This window comes from Penicillium canariense (assembly GCF_028826845.1).
Source record: "Penicillium canariense strain IBT 26290 chromosome Unknown utg000004l_segment0_segment0, whole genome shotgun sequence".
Taxonomy (NCBI): Eukaryota; Fungi; Ascomycota; class Eurotiomycetes; order Eurotiales; family Aspergillaceae; genus Penicillium; species Penicillium canariense.
This window is the reverse complement of record NW_026622731.1, coordinates 2,131,506-2,151,415: the sequence shown is the minus strand read 5'-3', so window position 1 is coordinate 2,151,415 and position 19,910 is coordinate 2,131,506. Positions and strand designations below refer to the sequence as shown.

At 50.4% G+C, this 19,910-nt stretch overlaps 3 protein-coding genes across 3 annotated transcripts; 1 reads left to right on the top strand and 2 right to left on the bottom strand.

Annotated features, from left to right (window-relative positions):
• Positions 1-1,291: 1,291 nt before the first annotated feature.
• On the bottom strand, positions 1,292-4,198 carry N7482_007103 (cullin family protein; the record flags this gene model as incomplete). Its single annotated transcript, XM_056689228.1, has 4 exons — positions 1,292-1,352; positions 1,449-1,809; positions 1,860-2,288; positions 2,347-4,198. 4 exons carry the CDS (start codon positions 4,196-4,198, stop codon positions 1,292-1,294), a joined length of 2,703 nt encoding a protein of 900 aa, XP_056541657.1.
• A 692-nt stretch (positions 4,199-4,890) lies between these two features.
• Positions 4,891-10,164, bottom strand: N7482_007102 (nuclear pore complex Nup192/Nup205 family protein; the record flags this gene model as incomplete). The annotated part of the gene is made up of 5 exons (XM_056689227.1): positions 4,891-4,941; positions 4,998-5,269; positions 5,323-5,478; positions 5,536-9,900; positions 9,978-10,164. The coding sequence occupies 5 exons, from the start codon at positions 10,162-10,164 to the stop codon at positions 4,891-4,893; spliced, it is 5,031 nt and encodes a 1,676-aa protein (XP_056541656.1).
• Positions 10,165-10,430: 266 nt separating this feature from the next.
• Positions 10,431-19,567, top strand: atmA (DNA-binding protein kinase TEL1; the record flags this gene model as incomplete). Its single annotated transcript, XM_056689226.1, has 9 exons — positions 10,431-10,509; positions 10,565-10,607; positions 10,672-12,021; positions 12,076-12,416; positions 12,473-16,925; positions 16,982-17,372; positions 17,427-18,488; positions 18,539-19,496; positions 19,548-19,567. The coding sequence occupies 9 exons, from the start codon at positions 10,431-10,433 to the stop codon at positions 19,565-19,567; spliced, it is 8,697 nt and encodes a 2,898-aa protein (XP_056541655.1).
• Between the last annotated feature and the right edge of the window lie 343 nt (positions 19,568-19,910).

Genomic DNA, 19,910 nt, shown 5'->3' with positions numbered 1-19,910 from the left:
GGTCCTGGGGCTCAACCCAGCAGGTTAGCCGGGGAGGCCCGCGCACCTTCCACCTACTTTATTTCAGTCTGGTTGAAAAAAAGTACCCTGGACAAGTGAAGGGAGTAAAAAATATCGTGTGCTATGACCGAGTCCGGTATATTACACAGTATGAAGTAGAGATTATAGTAGGCCGCCCGATACTTCCCTCTGACTTTATGAGAGGACCTTTTTTCTACTTCTACAGGTCTGAAATTCCAGTCGTGAATGTCTATACTTACCGAATTGGTCCAAGTTGAAAGGGGCGCCAGCACAGCGCTCCAGTTGCATGGGGTGGAGGCGGAGGGCATCATGAGACCAGCAAAAAAAAAGACGGGCTCTAGCCGGGCGTGGATCGCGCCAGTCCCGCGCTGTCAGATCGCCGGGGTGTGGAGGCACCCGGGGAATAACAATAGCCCACCAACAAGAACCCCGGCAATTGAGGTAATTGGTCATGATGAAATGGAGGAATTCAAGGAGGTGGCCGATACGCTGTCTGATCGTCCTATTGGTTAGACCGATTAAACAAATCCCCAACGGTACGGTGTACGGAGGGTCCTAGTTATACTATCCGATCATGTGCCCCCCCTGGTGCGAGTCACGAGCAGCCCAGGTGGGCCGGAACCTAGACTGCCCATCGCCCCCGTGTTTGCAAGTATATCCAGAATCGAACACGTTGGCATAGACTGCACAGTTTCCCACATTGGAGTGTCTAATAATGAGGAAATGAGCCATGTGAAGAAACAGTAAATGGATTGGGTAAGTGCGGAGAACAGGTTCGGGTAAAAAAAACCATGGGGTTCGCGTTACTCCGTACTATTGCTTTCTCCTAGGGGTCCGGGCCTGTGCCGTTGCGAACATCGACACTGCCCGAGGCTAGCATTGTCCTAAGGTACACCTCCCCCACCCTCCCTGACGGTGTTGGTGGGCCCGGAGCTACTCCGACTTCCACCCGGATTCTTCTACGGAGTAGCCGCACGGCACAAGAACTAGCTCATAGCCTCGCATACGAATGAGCCATAGGGTTAGGGAAGTCAAACAGTATACGATGACCAGGCAATATCACGGCAGATACATGGACAACACTGACGGCAATGAACAATCCTTCAATCCTGGGGTTCCCACGATTCCAGTCCGGCAACCCAACTGGGGAAAGAAGAAAAAGGAACCAGCGAACCGCGCCGGCAAAGACACGGGCCCCTCCCGGTCCCAAAACAGGCATCTCACGCACCGCTGAGAGACATTGAGCGCACTGGTCTAGGGGGATCCTTCTCTATGCCACATATTTGTATTGGTTGCCCTCGGCTCGCTCCATGTAGTCCTTCTCGATCAATCTGCGCGGAAATGGTTAGAACATGCGTTCCCAAAGGCTCACCGAAGGCAGAAAACAAATAACAGTGTAATGAAAGAGAGGGAGAAGGGTAGCATACTTTTCGATGTTGGTCTTGATCTCGGCAGGCTGGAGGGTGCCGCGATGACGAGTAGCTTCGATCACTTCCGCGATGAGCTCGGCATGTGTGATGGTCTTGCGACTCTTCATGATGCGCACGATGGCCGCCTGGGTCTCGTAGTGCCGGTCTGCCGCGACTCGTTCGTGCGTCGATTTGTTCTCCTCCTTGGTTTCCTTCAGCTGGATCTGGTTGATCTTGATGCGCATCTTGGCGTCGGTGAAGCTGGCATTGTACGAGAACTCGTCCGTCGTTTCCACCTCCTTCCCTTTGGGGTTCTTGATCAGCACGCGGTACTTAGCACACGCGAGTGACTGCAGGGTTCGCTTCAATTCAGGATCAGCTGAGAGGTACGTTAGCTAGGCTCCATGCGCTGTGATCAGAATCACTTACAGAGCCCTGTCGCGGTTTGGATCACCGAGTAGCGCAAGGTCTCACCCTCGCCGATGTCGTTGAAGAGGAGCAGAACAATGGCCTGGAAGGAGCTGACCACCAGCTCCTTGGAGCCCTTGAGGAATCGAGCACGCAATTGACAGTGTGCAAGTTGATGCTTCCAGTTGAGCCGGCGACCTGTGTGTTTGTTGCAGTAGAATTCTTGGAAATCGTTGATTGAGGCCGCGATATTCGGTGGGATTTGCACGGGAACGTCGGCGTAGGATGGCCACGCGGCGGCGGAGAGTACGCTGACACTGAGATCGACGGGCGGGCGATCCTTGCGATCACGCTCCCGGTTCAGAGCACTGTACGCGGCCATCTCGTCGCGTGCCACTTCCATATCCTTGAACATGGTTTCAAGATTATGTGTGAAGCTTGAACCGCATTCTGGGGGATGTCAGACAAACGAAAGTAGAAATAGTAGCGGGATTGAATGAGTACATACCTTTCTTCAAACGACCCAGCATACTCTTCTCTGCATCGTCGCTTGCACTTCGGCCCATCAGTAGACGACGAGCGAGATCATTCTTGTAGAATGCTTCGAAAACTGCCTTTCCTTGAACGAATCGAAACAGGTCCAGCACTTGGTCCAGCTGTCGGTTGATCTCGGCATCCTCATCTGCCATCGCTACGTCCTGCTGACTCGCCGGCATCTTCCAACCTCCCTTCAACAACCGATCAACATACTTGGCAATCATTTCACCGGTCTTCGGGTTGTCGGTACCAGCAGTGGATTCTCCCTTCTTGCCAAGATTCATGAATTGCCCGAAAGCCTCACGAAGGGTATGGCCAAGAACCTCATTTCGGTCGAATGATTCGCGTACGGTATCATCGAGCTGTTTCTTAAATTGAAGGAGGTGCACGACCATGTCCACTTCATTTGTCTCGTCAAACACAATGCTCGAGCCCTCCTCGATGATGAAGTGGCTAAAGGCGGATTTCAGTTTGCTCGCTAGGCTTCGTCGGTTAAGAAGACTGTAGAGCTGCTTCAGAGCGGTCTTGTTCCCTGATCGCATCAACCCAAGCACGTCATTCTCACTGAGAAGAACTGCCTCATGTTCTGCGACCAGTATCTCATCCAACAGTTCGGACAACTTCTGCTTGGTGCTTCGATTCAAGGAGAACAAAGTACATCGCTCGACTTCTCGATCGATCAAATGTTGGCTGTTGTCGACATATGAAGCGAGATATCCGGCGGACTCCCGTTGCGCCCATGAGTTAATGTAGTTATGTGAGTCGGAAATAAACAACGGTTCGAAGTCACTGCTGTAGACATCGAGACTGTGGAAGAGCTCTATTGCGTCCCGAAGTAGGCTTGCGTCGGGAATGGTGCTGGTCTCGGCGCCACGGTCGGCGGCAATAAGATCGCAGGCACCTCGTAGTATCTTCGGCTTCAGGCTCTGATCGCCGAATACGTACGCGCGGAACTGGATCAATCCCATTTCCTGGATCACAGGGAAATCCTTGGAATGCAGAAGGAACGACTGGTCGAGGTAATAGAAGATCCAGCGAACAGTAATCTGTGTCACATTTAGCTCTACGGTCAATGGCTTATACTGTTCCCGGTAACGTACCAGTCTCGAGTGCCAGACCGACCATGCCTCGATCACTGCCCGCAATGTATCAACGTCGGTCCCACCTCCGGCCCTTGTTACCAGGTTGTCTCGTAGTTTCCCAGCTACGTAGTCTTTGCATCTCTCTTGGACTTTCTTGGCCAGCACGGCCGCCCGCTCTTGTCGACAGATATTTTCCGCGCCCTTGTATAGCTCCTCCAACGATATCTCCGGCTTCTGACCATCGAAGATAGCCGACAGTGCAGCATCAAGCTGCGCCCAAATCTTATCAAAGTATGGCTCTTGATTCACTCGTGGTCCCGTGCGAAGGTTCTTGACGACTAGCTTCTTCGCCCCAGCATGAGGACTAAAGTTATTCTGACAAACGTTTGTACCGAAAGCTTGGGCTTTCACCGATGGCACATTCACATTCGACCCTGGTATGCTGCGCACGAAGGCCGCACCGTTCTTGGGCGGGGAGCCGGAGAAGTTATACATCTTGTTGGGCGACACTGGGTGTCCCGCGGCGGAGCGAGAGGGGGAGACGGAGAAGCGAGAGCGTTTCGAGGACGGGGAGAGGTTCTGTGATAGGTCGTCGCGCGAGGGGTTCGAGGAGAGAAGCTCAGAGATGGTCCGCTGCGACTGCGGCTGCGACGGCTCTCCTTGATCAGAAAGCTTCCTCTTGCCGCTCGATTTGCGCTTACCACTCCTCTGCTCCGGGTCGGCACTTGAGTTCTGCTGCATCCAGCCGGTTCGGTCCGACGAGGAGGAGGAGGAGCTCTTGGCAAGAGAGAATTCGCGATGATAGATCGAACATGCGCCAGGGCGGTCTGGGCGGAGTCGTGCGGGTTCGGGTAGTTGAGGGGAGTTGGCGTTGCTCCCTGCGAGAGTTCCAGCTCCGCACGGCGATAAGATAGTGGCAGCTCCGGGGCTCCGGGGAGATGCTGTGGTGTACAACCCGGTGTGGGATCGTTGAACTTTTGTTTCCTTCACAAGGAACTGGTCGGTTTATTGGAAAGGGGTCTGCTATTGATTTAATGCCCCCAAGGTGTGACGCATCAGGTGCTATCCAATTTTCGAGCATGAATTTCGGCCACCAAGAATGTCCGCTGAAATATATATGGTAGGTACCAGCTTCGACCTACCATTTCAGACTGCTAGGTACAATATCCAACCTTAGGCTAGCTATTTTAAACAGAATCTGAGTGGAAAGAGAAATATTTTCAAACAATCCGACAACCTACCCAAGTGGCTAGACCCTTCCACCGTAGGTAGGTAGCATGAGTATGAAGTGAAATGAAATGCGTTCATGAAATGTATCTTGAAAATCGCTCAATCTCCTACTCCGCTCATAGTATATTACACGCCATTCCCCCTGGACCTATCCATAATACCTATCTCCTAGGTAAACAAGCCCAACGTCGATAACAGCAAGTTCATGAGAACAGAAGCGGCCGAGTGCTTTGTTGCACTTCTTGATCCTCGAACTGCAAAACACTCAGCGACACAATCTCTGTCAATTAGGCCGGAAGGGCAAACAAACCTCAAGGAAATCAGTAGCGGTCACCAAAGCCATAAATGACTTGACGAGTTCACAAAGCGCCTCGTGGTGATTGGTACTTGTGCCACCTCCAATTTTGGCAAACCGCTTGAAGACACCGACCATGCATGGCCGGTTCTCGGCGAGGAAGGCCCGAGTCTGTACCTTGATCTGCTCATTGTGGACCCCTCTGGAGAATACAGCGGAGGCAATGACACGGATCACACACAGAAGGAGATCATAGTACTTTCGGAGGGCATCCGGATTATCGATATCTACAGAGGTTAGCACGGATATCACGAACAATCCTACGAACGGAGAAACAGACCAATTCCAATATCGGGATCCGCAGCAAACAGCTGCGACTCGCGAACGGAGTCAAACAGACCTGACTTGAGAACATAGGTAGCTCCACTTTTGGTCTGAGAAAGCTGCTGAAGTAGCGCTAACAGAGATTCATAGTACGCCAACAAAATAGATGTATCTGGACATTTATCTGTAAGCAGCAATCGACGTGATTTTTGGATAACGAGAAACATACCAGCTGCCTCGGCGTTCCGAAGCTCAACGGGAAGTGACCTGACAGCATCAAGGAAGAGACTAAGGTAGTTCGACTGGGATATCAGCTCGGCAAGAACACAATCGGTTCGGCTATCTAGAGCTGCTAGGCAATTCAAAAAGAGAAGAGCGGAAGCACGGCAAGCCTCTTGTCCACTATAGGCATCATCGCAGACGATCTCCACAAGACCAGGGCTTGCGGTTTTGACAACTTGTTGGCTATGACGGCAAAGGCTATCATGGGCCCCACCCGAGGATGTGATGCGGGTGATGTAGCGGGAGCAGATGCTGTAGAGAACCTCTCTCAAAGAAACATTTCCGGATGCCAACCTGATGCCACGGATAGACACCTGGAAGAGCTGGTGAAGCTTCTCGTCAATGGCATCCCCACTCCTAGAAACAGGGATTCCAGACAAATCAGACGAAAGCTTGCTGATCAATGTCTCACCCAATCGCGCAAGCTCCATTGCTTCTGGCGATTCGCTTTCGATTGAGATCTCGAGCTTGGGAAGAATCATTTGAATGGCATGCAAGATGAATGTCGGCCTGCTCGCATCATCTAGAACAGAGCAGGTGATGACGGTAGTAACGAGCTCCGCCCAGGACCGGAGGGCGAGGTAACGGTTGTAACGAATCTGACGGCTCTGGTTGGTCGCAAGAATGAACAATTTCAAGCTCTCCGCCTCCGCCTGGAATTGTTCTTCGCCCTGAGGCCGTGCTGGTTCAGCAGCAAATAGCTCTGCTTTCCGAATCTGTATCAACTCCTCAATCTTGGCAAGATCGTAAAGAATCAATGGGTCCTGTCCTTGTGTAGCGCAATCGTCAACGGCGATATTGCCAAGCAAAGCTAGTTGAGGTACATTGAAATTGCGGGAGACATCCAGGTCGGCGAAGTCAAAGAGATCAAAGACAGATGCGTTAGAGAAGGCTTCACCATTGTCCAGCGTCGAGCTTCCAAGAAGGGTGGAGAGGATACTGGTTTGAAGCGTCGGTGATCCAACCTTTGCTGCCGAGCGGATCTCCGTGGCCGCATATGCAAACAGATGGCTTCGGAAGAGTAGGAATTCCGCCAAGGCTGAAGTAGCATCGGTGACCCAGAATTCATCCGTAAAGATTGGATAGCCATTCCAGGGAGTGTTAGGGCCAACGATGGGTTGTCCGGCAAACATGTTCATCAAGAATCCATGAGCGCGCATCTCACCAAGAGTGAAATAACTAGCGAGCTTCGAGGACCACAGGTGTTTTAAAACCTCGAATGCCATGCGTTTGAGGTGCACCGTCCATGATGTAATACTTCCTTCCAGCTCATCAGGATATGTCTGCAGGAAACCAATGATGGCATGCAGCAAGGACATTCGATTCGCGAACAAACCATTGGAAGGAATATCAAGAATATTGCCCAGGCAACTGAAGCCGAGCAAGAGGTGGGCCACAGTAGGGCGATCTGTGATCATACCGAGACAGCTGTTCAAGAGAGCGAGAAGGCTTTCCCGGATGACATAGCCAGCAGCCTGAGATCCATACTCCAATTCTCTTGGGTCTGGGTCCATCTGGGAGACTAGTGAGCGCGCAACACTGTCAACATCCACCTCAGTAGCAAGGACCTCCACGATCTTATTCGAGGATTGCCACTTCATAATTTCAGGCGAGGACATTTTGTTGAGTTTGCGGGAGCTTGTGAGTTTCTCCAGCAAAGCCATAGACGTGACAGTAAGTTGCTCATGCCCGGTACCGCAATACAGACAAAGGGCGGGGATCAGAGTCAAATTGTTGAGCACACTGTCTTCAAATGAAGCAAGTGATGAGTTTGCAACAGTAGAACGGTGCCCTGCAGCCTTGGGTTTGACCTTTGACTTAACGAGATTGAAATACGTTGATTGGAGATCCATAATCAAGTTCATCACCTCAACGCTACGAAGCAATGTCAGGACTAAAACCGAATCGGAGGACGCTTGTGCGACTTCGGAGATATCCTGGTGGCTGGTTGCGAACAGGGCTTTCAGGACATCTTCATTGAAAAGCCATTCCATCACACGGGCGAATGCATGAAGGCGAATATAGTTGTCGAGGTCGGAGGCTTTAGCGGCAGAATCAGAGGCGAGGGATGGCTGACTGAGAACAGTGACGAGATCCTCATTGAAAGTCCGCAAGCTCGTCACAATGAATTCCAAGCAGTTATAGGTCAACAAGCGGGATTGATAGTCATTGAGATCTTGGATCTTTCGAGAGAGAGCGTGGCCCAGAACGAAGTCGACGTAAGGTTCGATCCCGGGCATGCGATATGTGGCCCCCAATGAATCAGGGAATGGAAGTGATAACGGCTTATCACCCAAGTCGGAGGTGGGTATGACTAGAGAATTGACTAGAACAACAAAGGCATTGGTTTGATCAAAACTCTCGCCAATCTTCTGCAGCGCCTGCTGCTCATACCAAAGATGGTGATTGGATTGTGCGGGTGCTTTGACAGTGTTTGATGTCTCCCCCGGCGGTGGACTTGTCAGAAAAGTGTCAAGTGACTCCCACATATGATTACCATGCACAGACGTTCTGTCGGTCATCAATGCTGAGAGTGTAGCAAATATTGTTGCTCTGAGATGAGTGGGAATTGGCCCTCTGCACAGCGTCAAAAGTTCATCAGCAACCTTGAACGATTCATTTTGCAACATCCAATCCCTAATGGCACCACTCTGTTTGCACAAATGTCCCATGAGCCGGAGGTAGCAGGTGAGCATGACGGGGCTTTCTGGCTCGCTCATATCCACAGGCTCTGGCTTCCGAGTGCGAGTGAGTCCCTGACTAGGATGCGAGGTCTGGCTGCTGGTTGAAGGCTTTTCCGTAACTCGATTTGCATAGAGGTGTAGTTCGGCGAACATCTGAGTCCAATTCATGTTCGTAGATCGCTTCAACTTGGAGGACAGGAATTTTTCTTCCTCTGTCAAGAACCTATGCGCGGCAGCGGCGTTCTCCTCCCCATTTGATAGAGAGCAAAGCATCTCGCAGAAGGCACTGACGCGGGGGACCGTTTGACGCTTAGAGGCCCATTGGAGGAAACCGTAAAGATTACCTTCAACATCACCCCAGAATTCCTGAGCCGCATCCTCTCGATGTTCAAAAGCAAACGAAATAATCATCAAGAGGGACTCGAGGTGGGTTCGCGCCTCCACTAAACCACGGTGAACACTGGACGTCAGGCCGTCTCTCAAAGCCGTGATTTGATCCAATCGTTGCGTGTCTTCTTCTGACTTTAGCTTTCGGACAGCATCGGGCATGTTTGCAATACATGATTCCACAAACACCTCGAAATTCTCCATCAACAGTTCTTTCATGTAACCGCTGCAGGAACTAGAGTCCGGTAGACTGATGACACTTTCTTTTAAAAGCAAAGACACGAGTTCGCTGCGGGCGGGATCGGCCCATTCTTCACTATTGACGCTGGCGCAGATTGCCAACATAAAGTCCAATGCCCCGTCATCGAGGGATGACATGAACGTTTTCGTGCGCTCCTCCGCTTCTCTCTCGGGATCAACGCCGGGAACAGGATCCGACGGGCCATCGTCAAAGTACCATCCACTATAGACCGCCAACCACAGGGCTATGATAGCAGCATGGAAGTTTGGGAGCTTCCACGTTTGACCATCTCTGGCCGTAGCGATCACCTGGTGCAAGTCCCGAGCTTCGTTCCGCGACCCAGAACCCTCGGGAGACCCATGCTGAACAAAAGATGAAATTGCGACGGGCAGGTAATGAATGAGCAGCCCATCAAAGCGCTCTAACTTCTTCAGATGAGTAATAAGGATGCGGAAGTCCTCCGCACTCGTGAATGAGCCCTTGAAAAGGTATAGCAGGATGGCTCCCAGCGACTCATGCTGCTGCTGTAGGCTGTGCCGTTGGTATTCAATGGCCTCCATGATGTCACGATCCTCTTCCTGGCCCACGATAGAAGCCTTCTGGACTTGATCCCCGAGAAGTGACAGCCATTTCTCAATGTCTTCCATGGAAGTCATGGCTTTCCTGGCGAAAAGGGACGCGTTCCGCATAGGGCTGTTCGTGATCTCAAGAATGAGGGCCAGCGTCTCTTGCATAGTAGGTTGGGTCATTTCTCGCTCCGATTCGAGGGACTCGCGGCAAATCAGGCGTAAACACTCGAGAAGAAAATGGCGGCGCTCGTGGAATCGCATAATCGCTGTGATTAAGGGAGGTCGGTCCAGGACCTGTGAATCTTCTTGGGCGGCTAGGAACATCACCGCCGCCTCCAGCTCATCAATGTTCAAGGCATCGGCGAGCTGGAGTGTGCCTTGTTGGAAGTCCTGATTGATGGAGTACTGGACATCTGCAACCGTGATCTTTCCTACATTATGATGATCAATGTTAAATTAAATCCATGAAAAAACAAAGCAAAGGAGTGTGGTATCGGCGAGCACATACCTGAGAGTACCGTTTGGCGACTGGCATTGTTCTTCGCGGGTTTGTCTAGGAGTTTTTGGAAGTCCTGAATATGCGTTTCCAATTCGACGACGAGTCGCTCAACGTTCAGAAACGAGCTATCCGAAATAGCAGAGAGGTCCTGGTACAAGCCTCGCAGGCCTGCCAGGTTCTCGTGAAGCTCTGCCATGACGGCGCGGGGTGGAGGAGGTGGGAATGGCAGCTTCGAGCTCTGTTTGTTCCAGAAAGGCGGAACGCGATCAAAATTCCGGGCGGTCATCCGCTTGGCAGTACTGCCGCTCCACAAAACCGCAACAAGAGTCAACACTTGCTTAACCGCCAACGCCTTGACCGCAGAATGGCCGACTGGGGGGAAGAATTCTGCTTGTGAGAGGCCAGACAATTAATGCCGGCTTTCGCGAAAGCTGCAAACGGGCGGCTATCTCTCCCGGCGCAATGGGGGAGATCTTTCTGGATAAGGCTCTCGGGCTGTTATCCTCGGACAAGCAGAAGGAGCGCGCTGATGGTTTAGCAGGTCCGTTGCTCAGATGCCACTTGAGTTATGGGAATCAAATCTGATGGGTCTTTAGATATCAAAAATATCCTGCAACAACATAAACAGAGCTCCAAGCTGTAAGCCCGGACCGATGCGTCTTCTCCACGATAGCTAAGCTAACCCACGACTGGACCTCTTTAGACTGGACCTTAGCGACAAAGCCTGCCACACGATTTTTGAATCCCTGTTCCGATTTATTGTGCTAGAGCGATCAATTTACAACCGTGCCCAGCGGTCAAATTCCAAAAGCCCTTCAGCTGCTCGGCTGTCAGCATGCGCGTCTGTGCTCCGTACTGCAGTTGACATCTTTCTCCGCAACCTCCGAACAAAAACGGTTCGCGCAATAATTGATCACATCACTGAGACAATACCAGTTCCCGGGGACGGCCTGTGGGAGCCTCTCAGCGTGGACTATACGAAATGTCTAACGTCCCTTCTTCGCTACCCTCCTCATACGGAGCATCTTAGTGATGCAGACTGGGAAAAGCTTATTGATTTCTGTCTTGATGCGATCAATCTACAGGAGAGTGATGAGAGCCAACTCAGCATTCGCAGTGGATCCCGTTCTGCCCCCGAAGACCCGCTGGATGCAAGTGGCAGCGGCTTGACACCGTCAAGAATGACCCCCGCTCCTGGCAATAGAGAGAAATACGTGGGCGATAGAAATGCCATTGGAGAAGTTGTAGCGTGTATCCAGCTTCTGACGTCAAGTCCCAGCGCTCCTGTCCAGGCTGCCGCTGAGAGCATTCTGCAAGGGCTTGTGCAGTTCGTCAAGTCACCATCACTGATGGCTGGAAATGCACACCAACTGGCGTTTAGTAGCATATGTACAGTTGTTTCGAGAGTGTTATTTGACCAGACTGAGCTGGTTCGAACGTCCCTGATGGACCTGATCCCAGTAATTCGACGTCTGTGGACCACCAAGCTGCAAAGCTTGAAAGATGAGCTTCTTGCCACACTCATGCTGTGCATGGTTATCCTGGCGGATACGGCTCATAAACAACCATCTGAGGCGTTAAGTTGCTTAATCGAGGGGTTGACGAGCTCTCTTCAGTCAGAATATGTCAAGCGATCTGAAAAGGACTTGCTACAGGTTGACGAGACGATCTTTTACAAGAAAGGAGGAAGAAAAGGCCGACCTATCTACGGGCCTCATCTGGGAAATCCTCGCTCCGAATGCAGCTGGACTGTCATCTGGGCTATTGCGAACCTGTTGAAATTGTCAGAAACCGTGGCCGTCCACCAATCTGGCCATGCCATGTCCCGTGAAGTTTCAAGCAAAAGACAGCGCTTCACATCGGGTATAGATGATGTATTTCGCGATGCAGTATCGGGGGTGGGCGCGAGAAGGATCTGCGCTTTACAGATGATCCCTTTTCTCGAAGGCGAGATCGATGTTGACAAAATGGAGTCTTTTGTTAAGCGACTTGTCCCGAGCATTCTCGATGATAACAGCGCAATTTCATCTTGGACAATGATAGCACTGACAAGGTGAGTAAAATTTTATGCGGCTTGCCGACGAACCTAATTGAATGATCGAAATAGTATTGCCAATGGCCCCAGTGCCAGCCATTCTCTGCTGAAAGCATACTGGCCGTGGGCTGCAGATCTCACATCTCGCGCATTCTCTTCTTCTGTCACGTCTAGAGCTGCCTGCAAACTCTTGAGTGCAATTATGGAAGCCGATTTACTTGAATATGCATTTGTGTCTGAGAATATACGGTCACTGCTTTCGTCTGCGAACTTGAATGGCCCCTCCGCCATCTCCGACTCGTCTCTGAACATGTGGGCATTGATCGCACGGAAGAGGTCACAGCTTAGTCCCGGCCCGGCGCAAAATGCCTCACAGCAGATTTGCAGTTGGCTGAGGGGGGTATGGACTATCGGTATGGAAATTTAGATGAGCATGCAAAAGCCTCGAGCAGCTGATAATTTGCTACAGGTAGCGTAACGAATCGAATCCAAACAGCCCAAGTCGCCATGTTTGCGCGCCCACTGGATTTGCTTGACCTCTTCATGGCATGCACGAATCGACCGTTTGAAATGCCTGATTTCCAATATGCAGGACCCTCGGGCCTCATTACTAGGACATGGTTTTTATTTTATGAAAACAGGGAGCTGCTGGAGTATATGTTCTGCACAGGCACTACCATTCTCCATCCCAACCCTTGGAACCATGAGAGCTCCTGGCTTTTAAAGGCATCAACTCGTCAAGATGCTGACGACTCCGCGATAGTCGAACTTTTGCGATCGAAGTCAGAAACATTCCTTCAAACATGGAATACGATCAGTGAGGATAGATCACTTCACATCACTACGGATATCTTGCAAATCCTGACTTCATTTTGCATTGTCTCTTCCATTTTTGGGGCATGCCTTCCCCAGCAGCCGAATTCTCGAATGCAAGATCTCCAGCAAAACTGCCACTCCTTGTGGAATTGCATATGTGAATTCTTGTTCACCCACGAATCGACTGCTGTTCAACCGTGCCTTGAAATCATATCGCCAATTCTTCCTTCCATGTCAGAGGTGGAAACCTCCTGCGCCTGGACGGGTCTCTCTCCTCTAATCAGGCCATTGGCTAACCTGCTTGAGAAGTTTCGTCAAAGTTCGAAAGAAAATCGCTCTAATCAGAGAGATTTTATGGACTTGGATGACCGGCTGACGCATCAAGGAGATCAGATATCCGCTAATCAGGTAATCCTTGCTTCGAACAGAGTGGCGACTCCTCTCTTTCCTGACAACGCCACTTTCCAACGATCTGAAACTGTTCGACTGTCTATCCTTCTGAGAGTACAGACCGAGAGTGCCACATCTGGAGACTCTTGTTCGACTATCGTTGAATACCTCACCGGGCTTGATGAATCTGACCTTTTATCGGCGCAACAGAATTTGTCAGCAATCTATCAGGCTTGTTCAAAACTGCAGCGAGATGCCCTCCTCCGAATTCTCGAGGACTTGGGAGAAAAGTGCTTACAGTCATATGAAATGGAGCGGTGTGAAGCTTCACACAACATTTGCATTCGGATGATGACTGGCTTTGTTGCTTCCTGGGCAGATGCACGGAACGATACCTTGAACGAATCGGCCATGGACTTGTACAGCTGGTTTATGGAAGTTCTGCTTGCTAAAAAGAGAGCATCGACGACGGTGTATACTGCGCTGTCCGAGCTAGTTCAAGCTCTTCTTGATTCATGCCAATCGTATGGAAGTCAGCAATCTCTCCCGTCTCCGCGGACTAGTCTTTTCACGATCTTGCAAGAGGGCGATGTTCAGGTCAAATTCCGTGTTGCTGAATTTATTCCCACGCTGTTTGAGCGATTTCTACTTCAAGATCATGATGCCATCTTCAATGATGTCTTGGAGAGCCTGCCAAGAGATCCGGATTGGCTTGAAGGGATTGCTCTCCGTCTTTTTGTCCTGTCAAGACTGGCCTCCAAGTGGTATACCTTATTGCGAAGGAGCATTTATCATATGTTTGAGACGCCAGCACAAGTCCCGGCATCTCTCGAATATGCTCAAAAGTGCATGGAATCCGCGTCGAATGCTCTTGGCCTGCAAGATGGGAGAAAGTTATTCCATCTTTTCGCATCTCAAATACTCTACACTTGGACTGAGACCCAGAGTGTAATGTCAATGCCGTACAGCATATTTGGATATGACAGCCTGAAAGAGATGATCGTCGATGTGAAAGACGAGGTCGTTGGACAAATGATGATGCGGGGCAGGGAATCTGAAGCTCAGGAGCTTGCAAGCTACCTTGAGATGCCCTATGCTGAACTCCTCGCAACATCATTTCACAAAGCGGAGGCATACAGTATTGCACGAGACATCAGCACACCTCCTGAGCAGGGTAGCCAGCCCAAAGGTGTTGAGATTCGGCTGAGAAAATTGCTCGGCCCTGAAATATTTATGGCCCAGATCGAGGGCCATTTCTCCCAAATTATTGCCACGTTCTTCAAGGCCCTTGACCGCCACGATCAAATTGAACGAGCATACTCAAAGCGCCCTAGCTTCCGCTATGCACTCGATATTCAGACTTGGATTGCCAGCAAAAGTGCTTCTCATATTTCTTTGCCTGCGAACCAGCAACCGTCTTTTCGAGCTCGCTACTTGCTTGATGAGCTCGACTTCTTGTGCAAACGTGCGGGCTTTGAGCTTGAATCAATATGGTCACCGGCACTGGCTACGTTTGTTTGCCGGTCTCTACTTGAGTCTATCCACCCTGCGCTGGGCTCTCTTCATACATGTTCCATCATTCGAAAGCTCAGGGTGCTCGTTTGCCTTGCTGGACCAATAATGGTAGAGGGGTATCCCTTTGAAATGCTGCTCAATGCCCTTCGCCCCTTTCTCATCGATGTTCACTGTTCTGAAGACGCCCTGGGAATTTTCTGGTATCTTCTCGAAGCTGGGAAACCTTACCTAATGAATGGACCCGGATTCACAGCCGGCATTTGCCTCTCGACGTTATTGACTCTGCGTAAGCTCTTTTCGTCTTCCCCAGAAAGCACTATACAGCAAAGTCAATTCAAAGCTGTCCTGTCAACCGCACAAAAATTCCACGAATGGCTTTGTGGATTCGTGGAAGTCTGTCAATCTTCAGAATGGAGCCTAGAAACCAAGCGGTCCTTTTCGCAGTTGCTACACTTAGCCCAACAGATTTCGTCTCCGGGAAGCTCCTTCAACGCCAAACGTGAAAATGACCTGGTCTTTGCTGTACTCCAAGATCGTGATTCAACTCAATCTTTGCTGAGCACGCCAACAGCGGATTTGGTGTTATCATTGCTGTATCCTGGATTGAAGGAAAGCGATGGAAACGAGGACAGCGGTAGTGACATGGAATCGGCGTCTACCTCACACATCTTTTCACTGTGGCAAACACTTCACATTTTCAACAGTGGACCCGAATACCAATTATGGGCAGCTCGACTTATCGGTCGTTCTTTTGCTGCCACGGGGAAAATCAATGAGAGATTGATGCGAGAACAAGAGCATTTGCTGTTTCAAACACTTGAATTGACTAACAGCTTGGATATTATTCATCAGTCGAAAGCCAGTATTCTTCAAATGCTCTGCAGCAAGCTCCAGGTCCAAGACCGCTTGGAGACCGGGCTCATTGAGAGGACCCTCCAAGTCATTATCAGCCGCATCACGGACGCTACTGATTTCCAAGCGTATGCTGAGATCATTCCACAGTCACTCATGCCGGCCCTCATTTGGAACCCATACACCTGTCCCGAACTATCACACCCGACAGCAGAGCTTGAACTTTGCAACTTTAATTCCGACGAGGCTGACCTGTCTGAACTGCTTGTTACTGAATGGGCTCGCAATCTATCCCTTCTCTTGTCGAACGCTACACCGAACGATCCCGTCATTGGTTCATTGCGCACTGTTCTCCGCTTGATTCCTGGGTTGGCAGCGCAGCTTTTACCCTACATCATACATGAGGTACTTCTGTCCGAAGACCAAGGAGGTCCAATCCGACAGAAAATTTCCGTGCTTTTCAAGAAGGTTCTGAGTCAAGTCAATCGTGACACAATGCCACATGCTCGGCTTGTGCTCAGTTGCATCTTGTATCTCCGCAATCAACCCGTGCCCGATGAAGCAACAATCGTTGACCGCGAAAAATGGCTCGACATAGACTATGGGGAGGCTTCTTCAGCAGCTCATCGATGCGGTTTACAGAAGACATCTCTTCTTCTCCTGGAAATACAGGCATCCAGAGTGATATCAGGGTCTCGCCGCTCGTCTGTGATCAAATACGAGCCGCCTGTGGAGCTTCTGCATGATATATTCAAAAACATCGATGATCCCGATCTCTTTTACGGAATCCAACAAAGCTCATCTTTGATGACTGTGATGGAGAGGCTGGAGTACGAGAGCTCGGGCCTGAAAAACCTTCTCTTCCAGAGTGCGCAGTATGACAGCGAGGTCTGCATGTCTGACAATGCGAACCCCTTTGGAGTCTTGAGGGCTTTGAATGCGACAAATCTTCAAGGAATTTCCAACACAATGCTTTCTGCCTCTGGTAATGTCAACAATGTGCCGGCATCCTTTAACAGCATGTTGCAAGCCGCAACAAGCCTTCAGCAATGGGATATTCCAGTCTCGCCATTGGATTCGTCACCGCCAGCAACTGTGTTCCGCGCCTTTCAAAGCTTGAACACATCTTCATCCTTGCGCGAAGTTGCTGCTTCTCTTGATAACTGTCTGTTGACGTCACTCACCACACTTGTCGAGACTGGTCAATCAACAATTGAGCTACGGAACACAGTTCGTGCACTTGGAATCATGACTGAGATTAGTGACGTTCTGCAGGCATCGTCATCTCAGGAAATGGAGGCGGAATGGGAGAAAATTATGGCTAGAAGCAGCTGGCTGAAGACTGAAAGGTGAGATTGATAGTGGGAGATATCCAAAGCCTGAATACACGTTCTAACTGGAGAAGCTACAACGAGGTAGGAGAGATCTTGAGCTGGCATGAAGCATTGTTCTCGTCGATTAGAAAGAACGAATTCCTGATGGCGAAGTCCAATCTGAGCCCAGCAGAGTCACGCCTGCTTGAGGCGAAAGTTTTCCGGCAGTCATTGGATATCACAAGGAATCATGGTGTTTCTCAAGCATCTTTAAAATCCGCAATTACCCTGTCAAAGCTTGCTGAGCCTTGCGCCGAGTTGGGAATGGTTATTGACGGGGCCGCAAAGTTTGACCTTGCCAACGTTCTTTGGGACCAGGGCGAGATGACTGCATCGATCCGAATGTTGCAACAGTTGAAGGGACAAGGCGACTTACATAAACAAGCGATTCCACTCAGTCGTGCGGAACTACTTGTCACTTTAGTGAGTTTTCTGTATTCACTTTCTACTCTTCCATGTCTAATGCGTCTTCGCCAGGGTCATCACGTCGCTGAAGCACGCTTAGAGAAGCCCGAATCAATTCTCCAGGACTACCTGTACCCGGCTGTCAAGGAATTGAAGGGTGCCTCAGAAATAGAAGCTGCCGGGCGGGTCTACCACGGCTTCGCGAGTTTCTGCGACCAACAGCTTCTGAATCCGGACGGAATGGAAGACTTCAAACGAGTTCAGCAGCTGCGTGATCACAAGGAGAAAGAACTATTGGGCCTAGAAGACATGATGAAAAATGCAGAGGGTCGAGAAAAGGAGTCTCTCAAGATCTTCCGCGCAAAAGCCAAACAATGGTTTGATCTCGATGATCGTGAATACCAGCGGCTCTTGCGAAGTCGAGAAGCCTTCTTACAACAATGCCTTGAAAACTATCTTCTTGCTCTCAGGGAAAGTGAAACCTACAATAACGATGTTCTGCGTTTCTGTGCACTTTGGCTCGACAAATCAGATAGCAATACTGCGAACACAGCGGTATCTCGATATCTCCAGGATGTGCCAAGTCGCAAATTTGCACCTCTCATGAACCAACTGTCCTCTCGCCTCCTCGATGTCTCTGATGATTTCCAGTCTCTACTCACCGGGTTAGTGTTCAGAATCTGCACAGAGCATCCGTTCCATGGCATGTACCAGATCTTCGCCAGCAGCAAGTCCAAGGGCGGAAAAGATCAATCCTCACATTCTCGCTTCCGGGCTGCAAACAAGCTCGTGGACCGCTTGAAGAATGATAAGGATATCGGCCCTATGTGGATCTCGATACACAATATGAACATCACTTACGTACGTTTCGCAATCGACAAGCCAGACAGTAAATTCAAGACAGGTGCGAAGATCCCCCTGAAGAAACTGCCCACGGGAGATCGCCTGGCCAAGGATGCCGAAACATACAAGCTGCCACCGCCGACCATGAAAATTGAGCTCCGAGCGGACCTTGACTACAGCGATGTTCCATCGATTGCCAGGTTCAGTTCTGAATTCACGCTTGCGTCGGGTGTCAGCGCCCCCAAGATTGTGACTGCCGTTGCCACTAACGGTGTCCGATACAAGCAATTGGCAAGTTACCTGCTACCCTCTTACCACCAGCTCTGCTAATAATTCCTCAGTACAAAGGAGGGAATGACGACTTGCGTCAAGACGCGATCATGGAACAGGTATTCGAGCAAGTCAGCAGTCTTCTCAAAGATCACCAGCCGACTCGCCAGCGGAACCTGGGAATTCGAACTTACAAAGTACTTCCACTAACGCTCAACGCTGGAATAATCGAGTTTGTGCCTAACACTATTCCTCTGCACGACTATCTGATGCCCGCACACCAGCGGTTCTTCCCCAAGGACATGAAACCCAGCGCCTGTCGGAAACATATCGCCGACGTGCAGACCAGGTCCTTCGAGCAAAGAGTTAGGACCTACCGTCAAGTGACGGAGCACTTCCATCCTGTGATGAAATACTTCTTCATGGAGAAGTTTAACAATCCCGACGACTGGTTTAGCAAGCGACTGGCCTATACTAGGAGCACTGCCGCCATCTCAATTCTGGGCCATGTGCTTGGGCTCGGCGATCGACATGGACATAATATCCTACTGGATGAAAAGACAGGAGAGGTTGTGCATATTGATCTGGGTGTGGCATTTGAACAGGGACGCATTCTGCCGGTCCCCGAAGTGGTACCCTTCCGGCTGACTCGAGACTTGGTGGACGGATTCGGCATCACAAAAACAGAGGGAGTCTTTCGGCGCTGCTGCGAATTCACCTTAGAGGCACTTCGACAGGAGTCATACAGCATCATGACTATCCTTGACGTGCTCCGATACGATCCACTGTACAGTTGGACGGTGTCCCCACTGCGAATGAGAAAAATGCAGGACAATCAGGAGACCGGCGATGGTCCGCCTCTTTTACCTGGCGCAAAGGACAAGTCTTCGACGAATGAACCGAGTGAGGCGGATCGAGCTTTGACCGTGGTGGCAAAGAAATTGAGCAAAACCTTAAGTGTCACTGCCACGGTCAACGAGCTGATCCAACAAGCAACCGATGAGAAAAACCTCGCTGTACTTTATTGCGGTATGTCTTCGCTACAATGTATGGATACAGCTGTCGCTAACTTATGTCCAGGGTGGGCGTCTTACGCTTGATGAGATTTTGTGTTCGTTTCTAGCGTATATATATTGCATCTAAACCCTGCATGTCGATTTGGAGAACCCAAATGAGTACCGAGAGTGCCCGAATAAATACTACTGCTCACTTGAGGATGTCGGATATGAAGTGTTTGATTGGATTTACAAGCTTGTATCTTTCGACTGACACTCCCTGGCCAAAGTGTCTACAAAAGCATCCCAATTGCATATGAAAGCCAGCTCGCAAACCCAGAATTTGCCAGTGCAATATCGAACTGGCCCATGTGTCACGGGGAGAGAGAGAGAGAGAGAGAGAGGGCCATCGCTTGTATATAGCTTGACACGAGCTGCTTCTGTGGAT